This window comes from Haliotis asinina, chromosome 1 (assembly GCF_037392515.1).
Source record: "Haliotis asinina isolate JCU_RB_2024 chromosome 1, JCU_Hal_asi_v2, whole genome shotgun sequence".
In the NCBI taxonomy this organism is placed as follows: Eukaryota; Metazoa; Mollusca; class Gastropoda; order Lepetellida; family Haliotidae; genus Haliotis; species Haliotis asinina.
In genome coordinates, this window is record NC_090280.1 from 81,176,388 (window position 1) to 81,199,928 (window position 23,541).

The 23,541-nt window shown below is 41.0% G+C and overlaps 2 protein-coding genes across 2 annotated transcripts in view; one reads left to right on the plus strand and one right to left on the minus strand.

Annotated features, from left to right (window-relative positions):
- The window catches only part of LOC137276206 (TP53-regulated inhibitor of apoptosis 1-like), a 447,953-nt gene that overhangs the window by 219,124 nt on the left and 205,288 nt on the right, over positions 1-23,541 (plus strand). The gene's annotated exons all lie outside the window — the stretch shown is intronic.
- On the minus strand, positions 21,419-22,603 carry LOC137283333 (uncharacterized). The gene has a single exon (XM_067814788.1). The coding sequence runs from the start codon at positions 22,601-22,603 to the stop codon at positions 21,419-21,421; it is 1,185 nt and encodes a 394-aa protein (XP_067670889.1).

Genomic DNA, 23,541 nt, shown 5'->3' on the forward strand with positions numbered 1-23,541 from the left:
CGTTAAACCGCATTTGATGTCACTTACTAATACACATTAGATGTATATTTAAGAAATGAATTTCGCACTGTGGTGGTTTACTGTAGTAGGAAATGTGCAAGTTTAAACCGCGCAAACGCTGAAGATTGCCTTCATCCCCAAGTGAATGACCATGGTGTGAAACTGATTTCTAAGGCATGTCAAGTTTGAAGGTGAAGTGACCAACATTCCAACAAAAGTAAAAATGATATACATTCCTACAGAGGTAGAAAGGACCTGCCTTCCCTCAAACGTAGAAAGGACATGCTTCCCTACAAAGGTAGAAGGGACTTCCATTCCCACAGAGGTAGAAATGAACTGCACTCCTCCAGACGTAGAATGACACACATTCCCACAGAGGTAGAAATGAACTGCACTCCTCCAGACGTAGAATGACACACATTCCCACAGAGGTAGAAATGAACTGCATTCCTACAGAGGTCGAATGAACTGCATTCGTTCAGTGGTAGAAATGGGATACATTCCCACAGAGGTAGAAATGAACTGCATTCCTACTGAGATAGACATGAAATGCATTCGTACAGAGGTACAGGGAATGCTGACAGGAGCTCAATCTTCATGCTGTGAATTGTTTTCCATGGTCTCCCGTAGTCACAGCATCAATCAACATGAGCTGAATAATATGTTTGAGCGTCACATTTGATCATCGAAATGTTTCAGGAAGTCTTTCATTGTCAATGGACCTGGAGATTTTAGTATATTTTGGACTGATTCAAGCTGAAAGGAAAGCATATCACTGCTTGTGTATGTGCATGTGTATCTTGACCGTTCATACGTTCACGGGGGATTGTGGAGCAAACGAAAGACCATTCATACATTCACTCTTGGTTGTAGAGCAAACAAAAGACCATTCATGCATTCACTCTTGGTTGTGAAGCAAACAAAAGACCATTCATACATTCACTCTTGGTTGTAGAGCAAAAATAAGACCGCTCCTACATGCACAGGAGCTTGTAGAGTTCACCAAGACTGCTCATGCTTCCACAGGGGGCTTGGAAAGCAAAACTCTGACAAAAAACGCTGTCTCTTTCCGGGTCATAACAACATTTTGGCGTTACAAGTCCCTTGTGCATAATTTGCACACAAGAAACTGACTGACATCGCCGAAGCCACTGAATGAAGCGGCCTGTAAATATATGTAAAGCGACTTTAAGTGACTTTAAGTCGGCCCGACGAATCAATATCAAACCTAATGATATGTGCCTGGTATTCACATCCAATGTACTTTACTATAAAAAATATGCATGAAGTCATCCCCTGGCGGTTTGGTACTATGAAACCTTAGTATACATGTATACATATGAATGAGCCGGACTATCAGATTTCGCTGAGGGATCATGGGACCCAAGTCAAGGAATATGGTATACAGGTACGAAACCATGGCAAAAAGTTACAAGACCATGGTATACAGTACTTATAGGACCAAGCGTATGATATACACTGGACAAAGTAAATTGGGGATTTTAGGATTGACATTTTATTAGTGTGTCAATGAATAAATAGATCATTATTCATACTTTGAAAAAAAATACACATATCCCTAACTATGTTTGTCCAGTATACACATACGGTACCGTGGTAAACAGTAATTACAGGACCAAGCATATGATAGTTACAGGACCAAGCATATGATAGTTACAGGACCAAGCATATGATAGTTACAGGACCAAGCATATGATAGTTACAGGACCAAGCATATGATAGTTACAGGACCACGCATATAATAGTTACAGGACCAAGCATATGATAGTTACAGGACCAAGCATATGATAGTTACAGGACCAAGCATATGATAGTTACAGGACCAAGCATGTGATAGTTACAGGACCAAGCATATGATAGTTACAGGACCAAGCATATGATAGTTACAGGACCAAGCATATGATAGTTACAGGACCAAGCATAATGATAGTTACAGGACCAAGCATGTGATAGTTACAGGACCAAGCATATGATAGTTACAGGACCAAGCATATGATAGTTACAGGACCAAGCATAATGATAGTTACAGGACCAAGCATATGATAGTTACAGGACCAAGCATATGATAGTTACAGGACCAAGCATATGATAGTTTCAGGACCAAGCATAATGATATACATAAAAGGCACCATGGTGTACAGTAGTTACAGGGCCATGCATATGATATACATAAAAGGCACCATGGTGTACAGTAGTTACAGGGCCATGCATATGATATACATAAAAGGCACCATGGTGTACAGTAGTTACAGGGCCATGCATATTATTTACATAAAAGGCACCATGGTGTACAGTAGTTACAGGGCCATGCATATTATTTACATAAAAGGCACCATGGTGTACAGTAGTTACAGGGCCATGCATATGATATACATAAAAGGCACCATGGTATACAGTAGTTACAGGGCCATGCATATGATTTACATAAAAGGCACCATGGTATACAGTAGTTACAGGACCATGCATATGATATGCATGTAGGGTACCATGGTATGTAGTAGTTACAGGGCCATACATATGAGATACATATAGGCCACCTTGATAACATGAACAAACAAATGATTTTCAATACATGTGTAGAATCAACGCAGTGACCAATCATTTTCTAACCAATGTATCGACGCCAACACCTTGACAAGTATTAGATGAGCCACGACCTGACAAATGACCCCATTTGCATATATGGGAACGCCCTCCAGAACATTCCATTTGAAGCAAAAAGGAAACAGGTTGTCGTCTAAATATTGAAAAGTTCAATTTCCTCGTGCTAATCATGTGATGGTGTTTTGCTGAACTAAATCGCCCTACGAGACATGTGCTAAACAGTAGCCGTGTTGATTTCACGCCACGGTCAGCATGTATTGCACGTGCTTATTCGCCAATCTACCTGTAGCAACCAAGTGTATTCGTCCAGAGTACTTGTCCCGCCTGCTTGTCACAAACGCGTTCACTGCGCTGGCTCATCTAATACTTGTTAAGCATTAATCAAATTATCAATGTGTTTCCAATGCCTCAATACCTAATCATTACATTTTTTGTCTAATGCAAAATCAAATTTTGTATCAAGCCAACACTGTCTTTTCAATACGTCAATGTCTAACTATTATATATTTGTTTAACTATGCCCATTCTTCTTGAACTTATTTTTGGGTAAATGTCGAAGCAAAACGTCAGCCTGTAATCAAAGTGACATTGCACGAAGTCTAATCGATGAACCATCATCTAATCAAGCCATTAACGTTTAATCAAAGAGTAAGTATCTAATGAAAAGCACCATCGTTTAATCAATGCACCAACGTCTAATCTACAAGGTGGGGGAAACTGGTCCTTTGCAGTTCGAAGAACTGTCATTTCTTAACCAAAGAAATCGAGAGAGAATACATGCAACTCTCCCCTCGCTCTGTTCAATCGTACACGATCCTTCCCTGCTCCATTCATTTGAACAATCGAACCAATCAAACGGAAAATTGTTGGTTTGCAACTCTTCATAAAAATTTCCACCTCGAGACATTGACACAACGTGTGTAGTCTTGAGCTATACCGCTAAACCGGCACCACCACGTTTGGCGTTTCGCAATCATCATGTGCAAGTAGATGTTCCTGTGAAAGGTGATGACATGGGGTTTGATCTGATGGAGGAGAATGATAGACGTATAACACTTACTTGAAGGACAGAGGCTGTGGAAGGAGAAGCAGAACTGGTGTAGATGAGGGGAGCCATGGGGAGGGGTGCATGTCGAGTTCACATTTATGCTTTGTTGCCCTTTTCGTTTTCAATGACCAACATCGACATTCTGACCTAACCTCAAGACTTGTAAGTACCCGAGCTTCTGATGCGTACATAAATCAGTGAATATAAAACCGGGAAAACAACCTCTGTTCATTATTCCGATTCCATCGGGCTGAAACCCAGCCAGCAAGGTTTGCCTCCTAACTAATTGGGGTGCATGTGAGCTGGGGAATCGCAGTCCTTTGCTCCCCCTTCCCATCCTCCCTCCCGCACCTCCTTCCATCTTTACTGTATCGGTGATTATCACGAATTTATAAACGTAACACGACTACCTTTTAAATCTCTTAAGGATATTTTAGGCTCCTCAGTAAGCTTCAAAAAGTGCAAAATCAAGCAGCGAGAATAGTCGCCAGACCTCCCTCAAGAATGCACTTAACACCTGTGGTTACAGGCTGTTAAACTTGACCTGATCAAGTGAATGCTAATGCGTTGCATGACCGTGTCACAACTGGTAGGCCTTTGTCAGGTGATTGTCAACATGTCTGAACAGCCGAGACAAGATCGCCGTTTGACATCTCAGTGTCGAGAAATCGTCAGTCCTAGCGTTCTTCAAACAATCAGCTACAGATGGTTTCATGTTCCCTATTCGGGCTGTCATGTTGCAAGCAGCAGCAGTGAGTCGGATTCTGAAAGGAAATGACTTTACGTTGTAAAGTTAGTAGACCAAACTAGAACAGCTAATGACTGTAAAAACGATTCAGTGGCATCATGAAATGATTAGATTTTTTCAGAAGAGTTGTTTCCAGGGACACATTCTGTAACGTGTCCATGTATGCAACCTAACAACGTTCTCTGTCCACTATTTCAGTCGACGAGCCGTTTGTGCCATTTGACCTCCCGGGCCACGCATATGTAGACTAGCTCAGGTCAAGTCGAACAACCTGTAAGATGTTACACTGACACCCAATAGCTACGAAAGTGGATTTTAAACTCCCCACCCTCGCATGTCAGTGTGGTCACAATATGGCCCCCGTCATACCTGTGTGACCTCGTATGCATGTCCATTCCTTTGGTTACAAGTCATTTAGTGTTGCAGCTGCAAATAAATGGAACTCACTGTCAGACCCTCTCAAAGAGGTCCATTCTTTGAAAGAGTTCAAGTGCCTCTTAAAGACTCATCTGTTCTATTTGTACTTTGAAAGTAACCTTTACTGCCACCGAGTTTTCACTCTCCCTTGACTCTTGTATACATTATCATTGTATTAATCTACGAAACGATGATATACAAGTATATTCCTGCGTATATTTATAACCTAACAATTCTGCTGATGTATATTCGACACACGCACGCATACACACATTTTAAATCTTGTTGCCTGCTTGGTTGTTACACTACTACCTGGAAACCTGCTTCTGTTGGAACTATGCGAAAGTAGCAGGCAAAGAAAAACACCACCAAAGAGAAAATAACGACTGTGAATTGTCAAAATAATTGTCAGTCTGTTTACAAATAGCGAAAAACACATCTCTCGAACACAACATGTCTGTTCCCAAAGAACACTTGCACGAATTTACACAAATACAACGGAAACTGTGCACAAAGTTACCCGTGTCAAATTAGGGTATAAAAGCTAACCAGGTTTATTCTCTTGACTCGTTTAACAACACAGCAGAAAGAGACACCAATCGGTTTCGTACAGATGGAACGGACTCAAGAGCATGTGGCTAGGTCCGTGGGATGCTGCAAATCCATCCTCGGAATTCTTGTCACACGTCTACAGACTAGCAGCACTGCAGACAGGCCAAAGAGTGGTAAACTGAAGGTCACTACCCAAAACGAGGACCGGTACATGCATCTGTTTCACTTGAGGAATCGATACGTCACTGTAACGTCATCAGCCTACGTCACTGGACGTCATTGGTCTGACTGTGGCCAGACGACTCCTTATTCATGGTCCCCGTGCCAATCGACCTTTCAAGGGCATGACGTTGACGTACCAACGCCGACGTGCCAAATTGAGATGAACCAGGACTATGCGACACTGGCAGCAGCGAAACTGGCGAAGAGTGAACTGTATTGAAGAACGCAAGTTCCAGCAACTGGGGCAGTCTGTGACGTCTGACTTAACGATATACTGCCTAAACATCCACATAAAATATACAAATACGATTGATTTGTAAAAAGCATTATGAAACAAGAACTTGGGATTTAGTGCAACCATCGTTGTTTATAGTGTGCTGCCTAAACATCCACATAAAATATAGAAATACGATTTATTTAAACCCTAAAAATAAAATTCATTTGTAAATACCATTTCGTTATGCAATAAGTAATTGGAATTTAGTGTAACCATAGTTTCACATATTTCACTTTCACAAGAGGAAATTCTGAAATTATTAATGAGAATTATTTTTCGGTTTGTGCTGGAATATTGCTAAACGCTGCGTAATACAATACTCACGCCCTGTCAGCCGACGGGCTTTTAGGTTATGCTTCATGTTACCCAGTACACATAAAGGGCGGTGGACTAGCCCTGTGGTTAAAGCGTTCGATTGTCACGCTAAAGACCCTGGTTCCTGTCCCCACACGGATACAATGTGTGAAGCATATTTCTGGTGTTCCGCGCCGGACATGGCTGCAATATTGTTGAAAGTACAACAAATCCATAATTACTCACCAGGAGACAAAACCATTCCAGACTACTTCATAACACATTTACAAAACAATATCAAACACACGTATCGACATGAATTTAAACGAGTGTCTAACTGAGGGAAAAGCTGTTTCATCACACTCAACACCAAAGACAGTAAAGTTTTCAATTAACAATACCCATGCTGGCAATTTGCATCACCAAGTCATTCTACCAGCATAGCTGGAACATATAGTATTCATTTCAGGTTCTCATTTCGTCAATAGGTGGCGCTGTCTTGGTTGATGGGGTTGTTTAGCTTCGTCGAGGTACATGCCGGGACCGTTACCATGGTGACCTCTCAGACGCCAATAACGATAATGTTCTTAAGTGAACATTTTGCAGTCAGATATGGGTTCTTATAGCTCCATGAAGGGGATTTGTTGCTGGCGTTTTGTGTGAACAATACCGGCACTACGGAGGAATTGGCAAGGGTCGCGCGGCATGGAAGACGACACGACGGTGTTAACGTAATCGTAGAATCGATATAACGACAACGACGTCTTTAACAAGTACTCCAAGCGTCGCATTAAGGGGGATTTTATGATAAATGTCGTTGTCGACATGGACGAGGTGTACGGGGGTGAAGGTGACGGAGTTTACGCCCTGGTGCTATTCTGCTGCTATTCCCGGAATAGTATTTATCATGCGGATCTTTAAACAGGAGTGGGAGCATAGTTAACAATTACCTGGGGATATTTGTCAATAATGGCGATGGAACTGTTAATCTGTGGTTATGGCGAAACGAGAATGTAATGTCTTGTGGAGGAAGTGGGCGGGTTCACACTGATATCGGAAATACTGCAGCTACACAATGACAGGTGTTCGTTATGGAGTTTCCTTAGGCATGCGGTTGATAGCGTGAGCATAGATCAGAGGGACACTATGACACAGCAGGTGCAAGAGGCACGTGTTGGGAACGCGGAAAGCCAAAAGACAAAAAGTGTGATACTTGCAACCTTGGTGATGATTATGACGATGATGCGAGGTGTTTGGCTTTAAGGGGATAAAACTGCTATAAAAACTGGCACGTGGGCAAACTGGAGCGCAAACAGACTTGCGCAGCAAAGAGAAAAAAACTCTGTTGAACCGGAAGCTGGGTAATGAAGGCGGAGATCGATTTGATATGCCACGAGTGGAGCTTAAAATGTTAAGTTAAATATATTTTACGTGTGTTATTATTACATATATGAAGTTGCAAATTTGAGAGCACGTTGCGCTACAGCTTTCCTGTGAATGGCATGAGTTCAGACTTGTACAAGGAGCCGTACACCCATATCTTAAGGTAGCCTTGTGGTTAAAGCCTTCTCTCCTCACGCCTAAGCTAGGCCGGGTTCGATTCTCCATATGGATACAATGTGTGAAGCACATTTCTGGTTTCACTCGCCGTGATATCGCTAGAACATTGCTAAAAGCAGAGTGAAGTAAAATCATACTCACACACTCACCAAACCTTTGTCTTTGACCCATAGACGCACAGAGGTGACAGATTGTAAGCTGTAATGTAATAAATATGTTTATTAACTATAATCCTTGGTCACACATCACACACAACCTACTGACATGCTATATCATCATTCACTTCCATCATTGTTACCATGGTCATCGTTCCATCTCTGCAAGAATATCAAAGTAATCAATCATCGTTTCCTGTCATAATCTGTATGAATTTTCAATCAACAGCTGCATCCATAGGTCACAATGTTAAACAATCATTTCCAGTAGCCATGGTAACAATTAAAGTGAGAGTTGCCATAGTAACTAATTTTTGTTGAATCATATCCACCGCGCAATACACATGCTCTGTATCTCAGTTGGTGATAGTTGCCATGGTAATAATTAATGTGATAGTTGCCATGGCAACTAATTTCTGCTGAATCATTTCCATCATGACACAACGCACATACTCTGTTTCTCAGTTTGTGATATTGTTCCTTGTGATGTGTGTGTTTCCTGTATTTTGCCAAGAATGGTGGTCTGACCTGGCTGTGGGGTCCTGATAACTGGGGCGTTCCAGTCCCAAGGTGCCTCCTTCCTGAACTCCCAGACATCGTTGCCACGGGCATTTGACAGTCTCTCCTCACGCCTCTCACGCTCATGCTGCAGGATCTTCTCCTGAAAAATGTGGAATACAAGAAAGCAGGGATTCAGTTGAACCTATGTTATTTTGAATCTGAGTGTGTCTGACTTCCTTGTGATATCTCTAGAATATCATCATTCACTTCCACCAAGAAACATAAAATGGTGTGTCGCTGTCATGTCGCTTTCATCGTTCGAGGGAACCTTATTTTGAGCAGCAGTGTACTGAGAAAAAATGTCTAATCATGTTCGATTTCTCAAGGGAGTTGACCCAGGTGGATCACGTTACACTAATCGATGACCAACTATGATCGATGCCTAATTGATGACATGACAGCGGGCAATTAGTCCAGTGATTGGCAAAAACGCCTGTGTCTGGACAGTTCTGGAATGCCAGCCCACGTGATTCATTAATAACGGTTCTCTGTGTCCGATATTTTACCGATACACCGAGGGAAGACCATATCATACTCTTGCCATGTGAGGAAGACTGGGTTTTTTCTTTTTATTTATTTTTCTTAACATGATTTTGTCGATCTGACACTATGACGGTACTCCCTACATTGCCGACTCACATTCCGTAACTATTGATTTTTACTATATTGGGTATATTGTTTTACCGGGTAAAACAATCAAAATGCCTGGCATATGAGCTTGCATCCATGTGTTTGGGTGGCTAGACACGTGACAGATTGTTTGCCGATTGTCGCGTATTTTGGCACGGGTGTAATAGTTGTGTTTTGATCCATAAGTTTGCAATGTTTTTATTCTTTGACGTAAAAAATATTTTGGGTTAAATGATATTTTTTCCAATATATTTTTGTTCGGCGATGTTTGAGATGGTAGAAGTATAGCATCGTTTACGTAGATGCAAGAATGATTTACGTAGATGAAAGAAGTATCTTCTGTGTGAATGAAAGTACCACCATGCATAGATGAAACGTAGATAAAAGTATCGTATACGTAGATGTAAGTATCATTTACGTTGATAAAAGTATCGCATACGCATACGCAGTCATTATTTACGTCGATAGAAGTATCGCATACGTAGATGCAATCATTATTTATGTAGATAAAAGTATCGTATACGTAGATGCAATCATTATTTATGTAGATAAAAGTATCGTATACGTAGATGCAATCGTTATTTATGTAGATACAAGTATCGTATACGTAGATGCAATCGTTATTTATGTAGATAAAAGTATCGTATACGTAGATGCAATCATTATTTATGTAGATAAAAGTATCGTATACGTAGATGCAATCATTATTTATGTAGATAAAAGTATCGTATACGTAGATGGAATCATTATTTATGTAGATACAAGTATCGTATACGTAGATGCAATCGTTATTTATGTAGATACAAGTATCGTATACGTAGATGCAATCGTTATTTATGTAGATAAAAGTATCGTATACGTAGATGCAATCGTTATTTATGTAGATAAAAGTATCGTATACGTAGATGCAATCATTATTTATGTAGATAAAAGTATCGTATACGTAGATGCAATCATTATTTATGTAGATAAAAGTATCGTATACGTAGATGCAATCGTTATTTATGTAGATAAAAGTATCGTATACGTAGATGCAATCGTTATTTATGTAGATAAAAGTATCGTATACGTAGATGCAATCATTATTTATGTAGATAAAAGTATCGTATACGTAGATGCAATCATTATTTATGTAGATAAAAGTATCGTATACGTAGATGCAATCATTATTTATGTAGATAAAAGCATCGTATACGTAGATGCAATCATTATTTATGTAGATAAAAGTATCGTATACGCGTAGATGCAATTATTATTTATGTAGATAAAAGTATCGTATACGTAGATGCAATCGTTATTTATGTAGATAAAAGTATCGTATACGTAGATGCAATCGTTATTTATGTAGATAAAAGTATCGTATACGTAGATGCAATCGTTATTTATGTAGATAAAAGTATCGTATACGTAGATGCAATCGTTGTTTATGTAGATAAAAGTATCGTATACGTAGATGCAATCGTTGTTTATGTAGATACAAGTATCGTATACGTAGATGCAATCGTTATTTATGTAGATACAAGTATCGTATACGTAGATGCAATCGTTATTTATGTAGATACAAGTATCGTATACGTAGATGCAATCGTTATTTATGTAGATACAAGTATCGTATACGTAGATGCAATCGTTATTTATGTAGATACAAGTATCGTATACGTAGATGCAATCATTATTTATGTAGATACAAGTATCGTATACGTAGATGCAATCATTATTTATGTAGATAAAAGTATCGTATACGTAGATGCAATCATTATTTATGTAGATAAAAGTATCGTATACGTAGATGCAATCATTATTTATGTAGATAAAAGTATCGTATACGTAGATGCAATCATTATTTATGTAGATAAAAGTATCGTATACGTAGATGCAATCATTATTTATGTAGATAAAAGTATCGTATACGTAGATGCAATCATTATTTATGTAGATAAAAGTATCGTATACGTAGATGCAATCATTATTTATGTAGATAAAAGTATCGTATACGTAGATGCAATCATTATTTATGTAGATAAAAGTATCGTATACGTAGATGTAAGTGTAATTTACGTTGATGGAAGTATAATAATACTATTGGTTGAGTGAGTGAGTAAGTCTAGTCTTACCCCACATTGAAGCTATAGAGCGGCGTCCTGTAAATGATCGAGTCTGGACGTGACAATCCAGTGATCAACAGCATGACCATCGATCTGCGCAATTGGGACCGATGACATGTGTCAACCACTTCAGCGAGCCTGACCACCCGATTGCCTCCTGCGACAAGCATGGGTTGCTGAAGATCTATATTCTTACTCGGATCTTCACGGGTTAATCAGTGCAAGACAAATCAGTGAGGGTGATACTACGTGAATGAAAGTATCTTCTAAGTAAATATAAGTACCACATATAGATTTAAGTACCATTTACGTAGATGAAAGTCAGGACGACTAACAGGAACGGGTGGTCAGGCTCTCTCATTTGACTGACACATGTCATCGTATACTACATGCGTAGATCGATGTTCATGCTGTTGATCACGAGATTGTCTGGCCCATACCCTTGGCACGGCTTTAAAAATTAAAAAAAACAACAACATAAGGATTATATCTAAATAACAAACGTAAGTGCAAAAGCCTTGAACGCGATGAGGGGCGGTAGGGGAAGTCGGGTTCGATTTACTTGATTGGTACAATGTTTGACACCCATTTCCGGTGTCCTCCGTCGTAATATTGTTGGAATATTGCTAGAAGCGGCGTTAAACAATACTCACTCACTCACTTGAAGGCATGTATTTCACAGCACCGCTTTACGTCACAAACACTACACTTTAGAATAACGTCTTAACTCTTCAGACAAGTATGACATATGGATGTGTATAGTTTCTTTTGACAGGTAGTGTTTGCTAAATTGTTGACTCTTCCCGTGCGGACAGGAGCCACATGGAGCTGCTAGGTGCAGGGAATCTGCTGCAGTTGCTTCAGCATGGCACAACCACAAGTACTAGCCAAGAGTCAATTTCCCACAGTATGATTTGTCAAGTCATTTGCCATATTAATTAGTGTGCGCATCTGAAGTGAGTTTATTCAGTTTAAAATGGCAATTTCTTGAGGAATGGTCACTTTTACCTAGAGGATGAATAGCTCTTTCCGAGGAATTTCCCTTATTGTTACAAGAGTAAGATAAAGTATGAAGAATGAGTGAGTGAGTCTAATTTTACGGCACTAACATTCCAATAATATCACGGCGGGGGACACCAGAAATGGGCCTCACACACTGAAATCATGAGGGGAATCGAACCCGAGTCTTCGGAGTGACGAGCGAACGCTTTAGCCACTAGGCTGCCCCGTTGTCCGGAACATGTGAAGATGCAAGTAGGGATGACCGCAAGGATGTTGTCATGGGAGTCGTGGGTACATCTTGCCAAAGCTGGAATCCGCGACACATTCGCAGTGTCACACGGAGTTGTTTCCCTTGAGCGTGTCAGGATGATGTGAGTGCGCTATCGAATCACTGCATGGGGACCTTGTGGTTTCAACAGTTTACCTGAGTATGGGTATGTCAAAGTGGAAATGTCTGTGTCGTGTTTACGTGCTTTTCTCCCAGGTACAGTTGGCCCATCGCGATGTAACGGAACTATTTTCACCCACACGTTTAACACAAAGCGCAGGTGGTCTAACCGATATATTTACCAGCTACACAACATCTCACCATTTTCGCCCACATGTCCAAATCCCACATCCGAAATATCTCTCTAATGTCACATTCGTTTACGCTGACAGATTCCATAATTTCGAAAACCAAAGGTTCGGCACGCATCAGACGAAGCAGTGACAGTCAAACGATGACTAGTTTTGTACGTGCATTGCGCCGACTACGAAGTCCCGTCAGTCAATAGTTTTGTCTGGTCGTGCAGTAACAGTAAACCTGATACATGTCCACTTATGCGGGATAGACAGGTCCCAGCTGTTGACCGAACATGGCAGTCCACTAATACTTCTGTTTTAGCGAGCAGTCAGCGCACACCGAACCCCCTGTGTCTGAGTTCTCGACTGTTGAAACTTGTGTCAGTCTCTGAATTAATTGATTCTCACTGCAGCTGGCATTTCGTAATGGTGGCGAGTAACATGTTGCTGTTCATGATAAGAATCTTCAGCATACCTTTTCAGTGATTACGTATATACACAGACCGCTGTCGTGTTGCTGGGTCCTGCATACGATAAAGAAATATGCAAAAAAAATATTATTATAAAATGTAATATATAAGCTATCGAAAGTAACGATGGAAAATGTAGTTCTGGTTTTCGTGATTTACTGAATAAGATGGTCGACGGTGGGCGCAAAGACCAATATATCTAGCCATAACAATTACAGTTGTATACGATGTTATCAACGTGATCGACTCTCGACCAGGGCTTAGACTTTCGAAGCTCTCTCAGCGCTAAGATAGTCGGAAGTTAATGTATGGCACTTACGACTATCTTAGCGCTAATAGAGCTTCGAAAATCTAGGCCCTTGTGACTGACGCCAATCCATTCACAGGGCGCGTCCAACCAGCAATCTATGTTCGTCTAAGGTAATGTGATGCTATCAGTGATGATTCTGATTCAGCACCGCATTCTAAGACAACAGAGCCTGTTTTAGTTTAGTGTGTTAAATCCACTTGTTAACGTTGAATATACGAAATACTGGGTGTTATTTTAGTGAAGAAATGCAGAATTCCAAATCGTCATAAACTTCCTCTCATCAAATGAAGACTATTGACGAGGCGTGATTTCAATCTCGAACTACCTATTGACGATGTGAGAGTGCAATGACCATTTCCCCCGACCACATAATCCCCAAACACAACCATACACCCAATCCCCAACCCCCCAACATCCCAACCCCGCCCCATCTCTCACCCCACCTCCTGTTCTATTCAAACTGTTACCGGAGCTTCCAACGACGCCAACCCTGTAAGGTCGCTGAACACGGAGTTGTGTGTAGAACTTATTTCAGTTTACGCTGGAGGAGGCCTATCGATTTCCAGAGGAATTTCCATGGTTTCTGTCATCGCAGAGCCTATAATCTTCGGATCTCATACAGTAAAGTGTATTATATGTTATGTACTGGAAGCGTCACAGCATGGGTCCCCTGCTGGTGTTTGTGACAGCTGCTTGGAAACGTTCGAGTGAAAAGAACAGAACGTTTAAGGAGTTTTATCCTTCATGAGTAATCATGGCATACTTTTGGTATCTGTGTATACTGGTGTATTGGAATTCTGATTATGAAAATCCCAAAATTTAAGATTGGTGCTCCTGCCTGTTCCGTTGAAAGGAATCTTAACAGAAATTGTTGATCAGGACCTAGATTTTCGAGGCTCTCTTAGCGCTAAGATAGTCGTAAGTGCCATACATTAACGTTACCTTACGACTATCTTATTGCTGAGAGAACTTCGAAAATCTAGGACCTGGGCGTTGTTCCTAAAAGCGATCGTAACACTAACGCTACGATTATCGCAAGTCTATGCTAAAGTATAGGAGTTACGATTATCTTAGCGCTATGACTGTCGCATCCTCGATATCTCCGGGGTATTCGTTCCGATAAATCTCCACTATACCCTGGACTCATCTACGGCTCAGCCCGATGAATTTATCACTTCCACCGGCTGAAGTTTCACCCAATCAGATGTTTACGCCGGGAAGTTGAGCGCACCAATCACATCTTACGTTCGCTTTTCAAATTATCTAACCGATTAAACCTGGTAACACAAATGATGCAGGTGTACTCTGAAAGAGATAGATGGAATCCATATACTCGTATATATTGTTTTAAATATTCACACCTGTTAATTTGTCTGTATGATTTCCCCACCAAACCTGAGTCCCGCTGCGAAAAAACCTTCGCTGCTGCAAATGTTATCTTTGTTGACACCGGCAAGCTCTGTTGTAACGGCGCCGTAGCTGATTGACTACTGTGAGAATACGGAGGCAGCAAAGGGAGGTAATAAATTCATGGGGCGGAGCATTTAATGAAGATTTATCGGAACGCATACCCTGGGGATACCGAGGATGCGACGACTGTCGCAAGTCTATGTTAAAGTATGGGGGTTGCGATCATCTCAGCGCTACGATTTGTTTGTGGAACGAGGTACAGAGTGCCAATCCACAAAGTGGTAAACGTAAGTGCATGGTTCATCAAAAACTTACGAGTACCGTTGTGCTCCGAATGCTCTGTGAATAGGGCCTCTGAATTCTTATTGTTGTACATGATCTCACGACGTGTGGCCAGAGGCCAAATACCGACGGCGTACTGCCTCAGGTGTGACTATGCATTCCCGATGTCCTCTGCTTACCCTGACCTGCGCAGTACTGAAATATAACCAGAAGTAAATAACGACCTAAATAACCGCCGGGAAGGAAATGATGACCCCCAAAGTGTGAGTCACGCAAAGTTTCAAACATTCACTCCTTATGTATCTGGTCTGGGTTCGACTTTGCCAATTTCAGTAAAAGAAACAGCCATGGTAATATTTCTGATTCATTACTGGGGCGGTGGGGTAGCCTGGGGGTTATAACGTTCGCTCGTAAAGCCGAAGACCAAGGTTCGATTCCCCACAAGGGTAAAATGTGTGAAGCCCATTTGTGGTGTCCCCCGCTGTGATATTGCTGGAATATTGCTAAAAACGTAAAACCATACTTACTCATTTAATCACTATCGGGAGGGGCTTCAATGTGCAACCACATACCTGCTAGGCTACGGTACAAGAAACTATCCCAAAGTCACACTGGTAAAATATAAGATGCTGTTATCTATAGATTTGTTGGTATTGTACGTCCCAGCTTCCCCACTCAAGGAGGTGCAAGCACTAGAATCCAACCGTCACAGCAACAGTTCGAGCCCAATGTCGCTGTGAGGAGTTGCGTTTCTTGGATGGTGCAGGATCCTATGGTCGGATGTTAAAATCACAAATTCCCTGAACGTTTCCGGATGTCAGCATCAGGTACTTGTTAGTAAGTTTCTTAAAAACTGTAAAAAGTAGTATCTCTTCCGGCTTTGCTCCTTCATCAAAATACAAGACTGTACAAGCCGAAGTAGTTTTGTCGTGAACTATTAATAGCGACATTACTGACGAGTTTACAACACACACGCCAGTGATGATGTCGAAACCGTACGGTGGATCGTTTAATACATATTTCTTGCCATTAAAGAAATATTGTGTATGTTTTATATAAATGAAACAAATCTAAACTGATTTCGAAGACTATATTTCGCCAATTAAAAGTGAGCGAGTATGAGTGAGTTTAGTTATACGCCGCTTGCAGCAATATACGCACACAAAAAGGACTTGGCATATTGTACCTAGAGGGAGAATCGAATCCGGTCTTTGGCGTAACAGGCGAGCTCATAAACCACTAGGCCCCTGCAAGTGAAGTTAAAGTCTTCACACCTGGTGTTAGCGACAATGCTGACGTTAGCTCTTGTTACTGATGACGCACTTCCAATCAGTTTCGATCACATCATTCACAGCTGACCAGCTGATAATGTCTCCAGAGTTCATCACGACTGCTGACCCGAGGCTAGTGGCCAAAATTGCCATGGTCACCTCAGCTCTTCAGTTCCTTCCTGCATACCGCACGTGTGGGCATCGTAAAAAATTAATGTCGTCTATTTTTTTGGGTCTATTACTGTTTCTCGTTACATGTGTAACATACTTACACTAGCAACATTTGGACGAAGTATCTTTAAAGGTAAAATCTCTCAAAGCATGATGATAATTATACTCATTCAGGGCGACTGTTTTCATTGAATCAGCCCTGATTTGGTATTTTATCCCTATCTTATAGCCTTATAATAACTTTCCTTTGAGGAGGGAGCCTACGAAGTGGTGTAGATTATCCCCGCTTTGAGTTGTACAACAATGCACTCGATAACTGCTTCACGTGTTTGGGGTCAATATGTTAAAAGTCACCAGGACTGAACCGGGATATTTTCCATCCATGTTACTAATCCCTGGCACTGGTCTCTGACAACGTCGTTCTATTTTTCGTTTTGGTGTTGGAGGAGTATTTAATTTTGGAAGATGTATCACAAATTTCTTGAGAAATATCCGACTGCTGACGTCGTCCGAGACGTCTGTAGACGCCATTACACCTTCGTGTTTTAGATCGGTCAGCACTCTTTTTAAGGAAATAGAAGCCACGCGTCCAGACTAGACATTTTCCATTTATTTTTAGAACAAGTAATGAATTGGGGGCGATTCCTTTCTTTCAGTTGAACGCTGATATGTTTTATTGAATATCATTATGATTAAAAAATGGTTAATATCAGACAGAAATTTTAGAATGACATTGATATGTGAATAAAACTTAAAGCATTTCGCTTTTTCTCCGTGAGGTTCTCTTACGTTACTTACATACAATTGTAACGCTGAACTCGTTCTTTTAAATACATTCTGTAAACCCAATCACAAAAAAACGACATGGCATGTTTATCCAATGATGTCCAATGATGTCCTATGGGTGTGTCGTAAAAATATCACACTGCAGTACTCAATAGAGTGAGTGAGTGAGTTTAGTTTTACGCCGCTTTTAGCAATATACCAGCAATATCAGGGCGGGGGAACACCAGAAAATTGTTTGTGGGGAATCCAACCCGGGTCTCCGGCGTGACAAGTGTCTTTATATTAATAAAGATCTTTATATTGTGACAGCTTTATGATATCATTGCTTTGTGGGGGCCATCAACTTTGTCACGTTACAGCACGGTTAGCTGTGTTCTATACCGACCTTCACACGACAAACTAAAGCTTGACAACAAGTTGTCAAACTCGGGTTTGAGAGTGTGAACATTCCAACAACTCGCCACCAACACCAATTTCAAAGTTGTCAAACTGTTGTCGAGAAAGAGGATCGATCACTAATCTCGACAACTTTTCCAACAAACTTTCGTTGTTGTCAAACTCGAGTTTGACGTCCGAGGTGTTGTCAAACTCGTATTGTTCAGAAACAACCAATCGTAGTCAACTAAATTGTCACGTGACCGCATCGACAGAGCCATAGGACTCAAACAAGACGAAAGTTTGACGTGTGACAAAGCGAGTTTGACAGCTTTTAATATTTCAACTACAGGTGTAGTGAAACTTATGAAGGTCATTACTGATGTCAAAACATTGTGAGGTCATTAACTGATGATAAAATAGCATTCTGACAATTCAGTTGTTACGATATCTACAATGTAGATATCGTTTGATCCCCCACAAGCGATATCTACTGCAGGAGCCAGTTTTTGATGGTAAATAATTCAAATGATGAAGGCAAGGAGGAAACAGATGATGATGAGAAATTAAGGGAAAATGTGACAATTTATTCCATTCCCTTAAAATGTTTAATATGTATTGATATATACTACCTTTTGTTATATACATTGGCACTAGCGTGTGGTATGCTCGCAGAATGAAGTATCCCCTACTTTTTTTTAATGGTATACATTCCGCCTCAGTCGACCTCCGTTCAGATAATCGCAAAGCCATTTGATAAATGTACATTTGGACATCAGTGAGACAGCCTGCATATGTTGAACGTCGTCTAGCAAAGCATAATTATATCAGCTGTCATGTGAGATACAGGCACTGTTTCTGGCAGTGAACTGTATATGTCCTGCTCATAAATAATGCATGTTTTGGCAACATTAATCGATTTCCTTGGTTTACCTTGCCATCGTGTACAGGCTGAATCTCCAGTATGTACATCCTTTGGCATAACGTATCTTAATCGTAGTTTAGTGGCTCAATTTAAGTGATTTCTCCTCACTCCAACCCCTGGGTTCGATTCCCCACATGGGTATAGCATGTGAAACAACATTCTGGTGACACACAACAGTCATTTACTGTTCACTTACATATAAATACATGTACAATAAATACACTAATATTTAAAGGCCGGGATCCAAATCTCGACAAAATCCATGGGCTTCCAGTTCGTCTCCCACTGGCTACTCCTCAGCAGTGTAGATGCAGTTTTGATACAGTTGGGATATGAAAATCTAGTATTTATTTGATGTTTATTTAAATGATATGATTCCTGTTTCTCTTAGAAGACTCTTCTTATAACTGGAACAAGATAACTGCAACTCCAATCTCAGTATTTTTGTATTAGTGAAATGTATCTGTATGACACGATTACTCCAGTACAGTGGAAGCTGCCAAAACCGGCATTTGTCCAATCCGGCAAGTTGTCAACACCAGTATAAAATCTCAGTCCCACTAATGACTTGTACATTTATCAGCAGCTCTACAATCCGGCACATTGTCTAAACTGGATTATTTATTCAGCCCCAATGAGTGCCGGTTTAGACAGCTTCCACTGTATATCAGAAGAAAGGATAATTAAGAAATACAATTCGTTCTACCACTATGTGTAGTGCAATGAAGCTCACTCTCGCTTTGAACTACTACAGTAGAGTCTTTTGGCCATCGGCAAGGTATCGGATTATCTGTACTTCGAGATAACCAGTATGTCGATAAGGAGTATTACGAGGCCATAATGTTACATCAGTGAAAACAATATTAAAATATAATTACAAATTGTGGGTCGAAGAAACTGTAAAGCATTGCATGCTATAGCACCACAGTGGCATATTCTCCTTGCAGTGTTTAAACAATAAACACCCACTCCTGTCGTTTATTTCTTAATTAAAAGCCCGGGAAACCTGATTGTTGGTGTTTCCGTGGAAACGCCTTTTAATCCTCCATGGACGCTAACGTAACATGCAATTAAACAATTACTTTGAAAGACAAGTAGTTTTATTTCGCATTGATTGATAGTATGGTACAAGGACTTTTCCGGTTTGAAAAGTAAAACAAGACACCTGGTTTTATTCTACTCAGTCCTCGTCCTTGTCATATGGACACTGCAAGAAACATTTGCGTTCTCCAAGACCAAGAGGTTGAGATGGGTTAAATTTGGTTGATTTAGCAAGTATTTCACTTTAATTTGTTCAGAAGAAAAGTATAGTTAGAATTAATAAAACGTACGGTGAAGAATTATCAAAACGACAATCTGAAGTGTCTTACCTAAAACCCTATATATACTGTTGTTAACCATTCTTAGAACGAGTACTGCCTCCGTGGTGTGGTGGGTAGAGCGTTTGCTCAGAAGTCCCGGGTTCGATCCCCGACCGCGTCATTTCAAAGAAGGACCTTAAAATATGGTACTTCTTGTTCCGTGCCAAACGCTCGGCTTTAATGGGTACAACAATGACCGGGCGTCTCGGGGTCAGTATAATGTGCCCGAGTGGTATAATGTATAATATGTCATGCTTAACTAGCACTATAAAACCAGCTTACGTGTGGGCTAGTACATGCAGCCAAGCAAGCACACACATGCACGTAGTCATATGAGCGAAATATTCTTGACTACGACGTTAAACCTCAATTCACCTTACCTCATCTTAAAACGTTTTAGTTTAGATGTTATTATGTTCGTGATATGACGGGGTGCCAGCTTAATGCGGGGAAAGCCCGCAATCTGGAACTTCGTTGAAACCCACAAATGTGTGTTTGGTGCTTCCATCTAACAGTAGGGAAAAACAACTACTATCAGTCTTCAAGCAAGAATGATACTGCTGGTACTAAAGGTATAGGTTACTGAGTGAGTGAGTGCGTTTAGGTTTACGCCGCAATCAGCAATAGTCCATCTATATGGCGGCAGTCTGTAAATAATCGAGTCTGAACCAGACAATCCAGCGATCAACAAAATGAGCATCGATCTGCGCATTTTGGGAACCCATGACATGTGTCAACCAAGTTAGTGAGCCTGACCACCCGATCCCGTTAGTCGCCTCTTACGACAAGCACAGTCAGCCTTTTTGCTGAAGGTCTATTCTACCCCGGGACCTTCACGGGTCTATAGGTTACTGAGAGTGAGTGAATTTACTTTCCCCCGCACTCAGCAATATTTTGGCTGTATTGCGGCGGTCTGTAAATAATCCAGTCTTAACCAGACAATCCAGTGATCAACAGCATGCGCATCGATCTACACAATTTGGAAGCGATGACTTGTGTGAACCAAGTCCGCAAGCCTGAGCACCTCACAAATTGTTCTATGTTGGGACTTTAACCAGGGCGAACGTGCGAACTCTTTTACCACCAGGTTATCCCATCTCCCACTCTATCCTAGGATGACTGATAACCAGACATGGTGAGAAAGAATAGTAGGGGAACGTCCGACTGTTACACCTAAAGACGGTTTCGATTCCTTCACCCTAAGACAAATATTTAAACAGGTGACATGTCAACAAAAACTCGATCGCCATGAAAGTGCAAATATGTGCTCCTATGTGACTGCAGAGGATATACACCTTCAAACAATCATGATCAGAGTCAAAGATAGAGTCAGGACGCCTGGCCAGCCTGTAGCTCCTGCAGCTCCACCAGCTGTTGCAGCTGATGACACCCCGAGTAGAATCTCCAGCTGCCGCAGAAGGGTGGGCTTGTCATTCTTATTAATTCTTAGCTTCGATTTTGCCCTCTTCACTTCTGGTAAGAGTACAATGTCCTCGCACTTCTGTGTCTTCTTATTCAACATCTTCCCCCTCTGACACACGCAGACATAGCTACCTGCGGTGTTCTGGCACATCTTCCCCTTCTCACAAACCACCTTCCCATTATGGCACTCGTCAATATCCACACACATCTTGAAGCGAGAGTTCCACGTGAAGCCCTTCCGGTCATTGGTACAGATACAGGTGATGTTGAACCGGTTTCGTGTCAGACTCTCAAAGTTCGAATTCTGACCCGGCGCCCAAGAACACTTTTTGTTTTTGAGGCCACGACACGGGTTGCCTGGATCGTGCCATTGTTTGAAGAAGGAGACAATATTGCCCTTAGTTTGGCGCCCGTAGCAAGGATTTGGACAGTAATAGATTTGGGAGCACTGATACTCCACGTCGTCCTTCCTCCAATCATTTACAAACACTCCCGATTCTTTGGCTTCCCTTGTCTTCTCGAACCCATCTAGACATTTCCCTGCCATGTGAATCGTCCTCATCATAGCATTGCGTTCCAAGGTGTACATGCACAAGAAATAACTCGCTGTTGTCCTGTACTGAAACAAATCAAGCTTGTTATAGAAAGGATGATAGATGTTGGAGCCGGGTTTTCTGTCAGCATTAAATTTCTCAACTTTGGAATGAATTTCCTGTAGACATCGGAACGCCCCAAGTTGACAAGCTTTCGAGGCTGTGTGATGCAGCCGACGTAGGCGAGGAATAGGAAAGTGACGGAAGTAGGATCTTTCTTCCAAGAGTTCTCTCCCTTTGTATCTAGCGTCCTTGGCAAGGTATTTATGCGCGGCCATGAAAAGGCCAACTTTCTTCAGAACAGGACTGTATTGTTTGAGAGCTTCGTCGAATTCGGCATCTCTTATTGCTCGGTGTCGAGTTAATATAGACGCAAGATGATCGTATTTCGTAACACTCAAACTCTCTGCCCTGAGGCTGTCAGCTAACAAAATGATAAGTAAGGGAAGACATATCTTCTGGCGCATTTCATCTATTGTACTTCCAAGGTAAACGCAGCCTATTTCTCCCTTCAGCAACGCCATAAAAAATATGTCACTTCTAACGTCTTCGCGGTAAAATGACGTCATAATCAAACATGACGTCATCATAACAGTTTATCTCAAGCTCGGTTGGGCAATAGAACTCATTCCGTGTGGCATAAAAGTTAGGATTTAAACATAATGTGTTGGCCAATTTCTGGATTTTAGTGAGTATTTGAAGAACGAGAACTTATTTGGAATCGACGGCGTATTTCAAGTACTCATTAGCAGCCGGAAATTGGCCAACGCAACTTTTTGTACTTTTTTGTTGTTGTTTTGTTTTATGTTTATTTTGTTTTTGTTTTGTTTTTTGTTTGTTTGTTGTTTTTCCAATGTCTGCACTATTCTAGCCTATCCGGCTGTTACTCTCTATCCCTGAAATTTACACAACTTCTAACACGATATGTCGAAATGACTCACTTCGGCTTAACGTAGGGGGCGCAAGGGGTTATCTCAAAGATATTTTGCGCCTTTTGATGTGTGATAAAAAATTGAAAGATGTGATAATCAGAACATCTGAAAACAATATATGAGTGCAAAAATCTACATTTTTATTTTTGAAAATTATTGTCCAAACAGTGATTCGAACCCATGTAGATGAATATGTCTCATTTATTGATTGTTCACGTGTCTTTTATGGAGTTTGTGTTAAGATTTGTAAAAGAGTATGATCCTTGACACGCATAGAAAAACACCGCATTACATGTCTCAGAATATATGGGTGGCATAACCACTCGAAGAACGACAGGACTGGATCTTGTTGTATATGTTAGGACATGCCTGTACTCCCTACCTCAATTCCCCTATTGGGTTATCGCATCGTCGCTGATGTCTTTATCCCCCAGCCCGACCCCTAACCCATCGGCTGCTTCACCCGTAGTGAT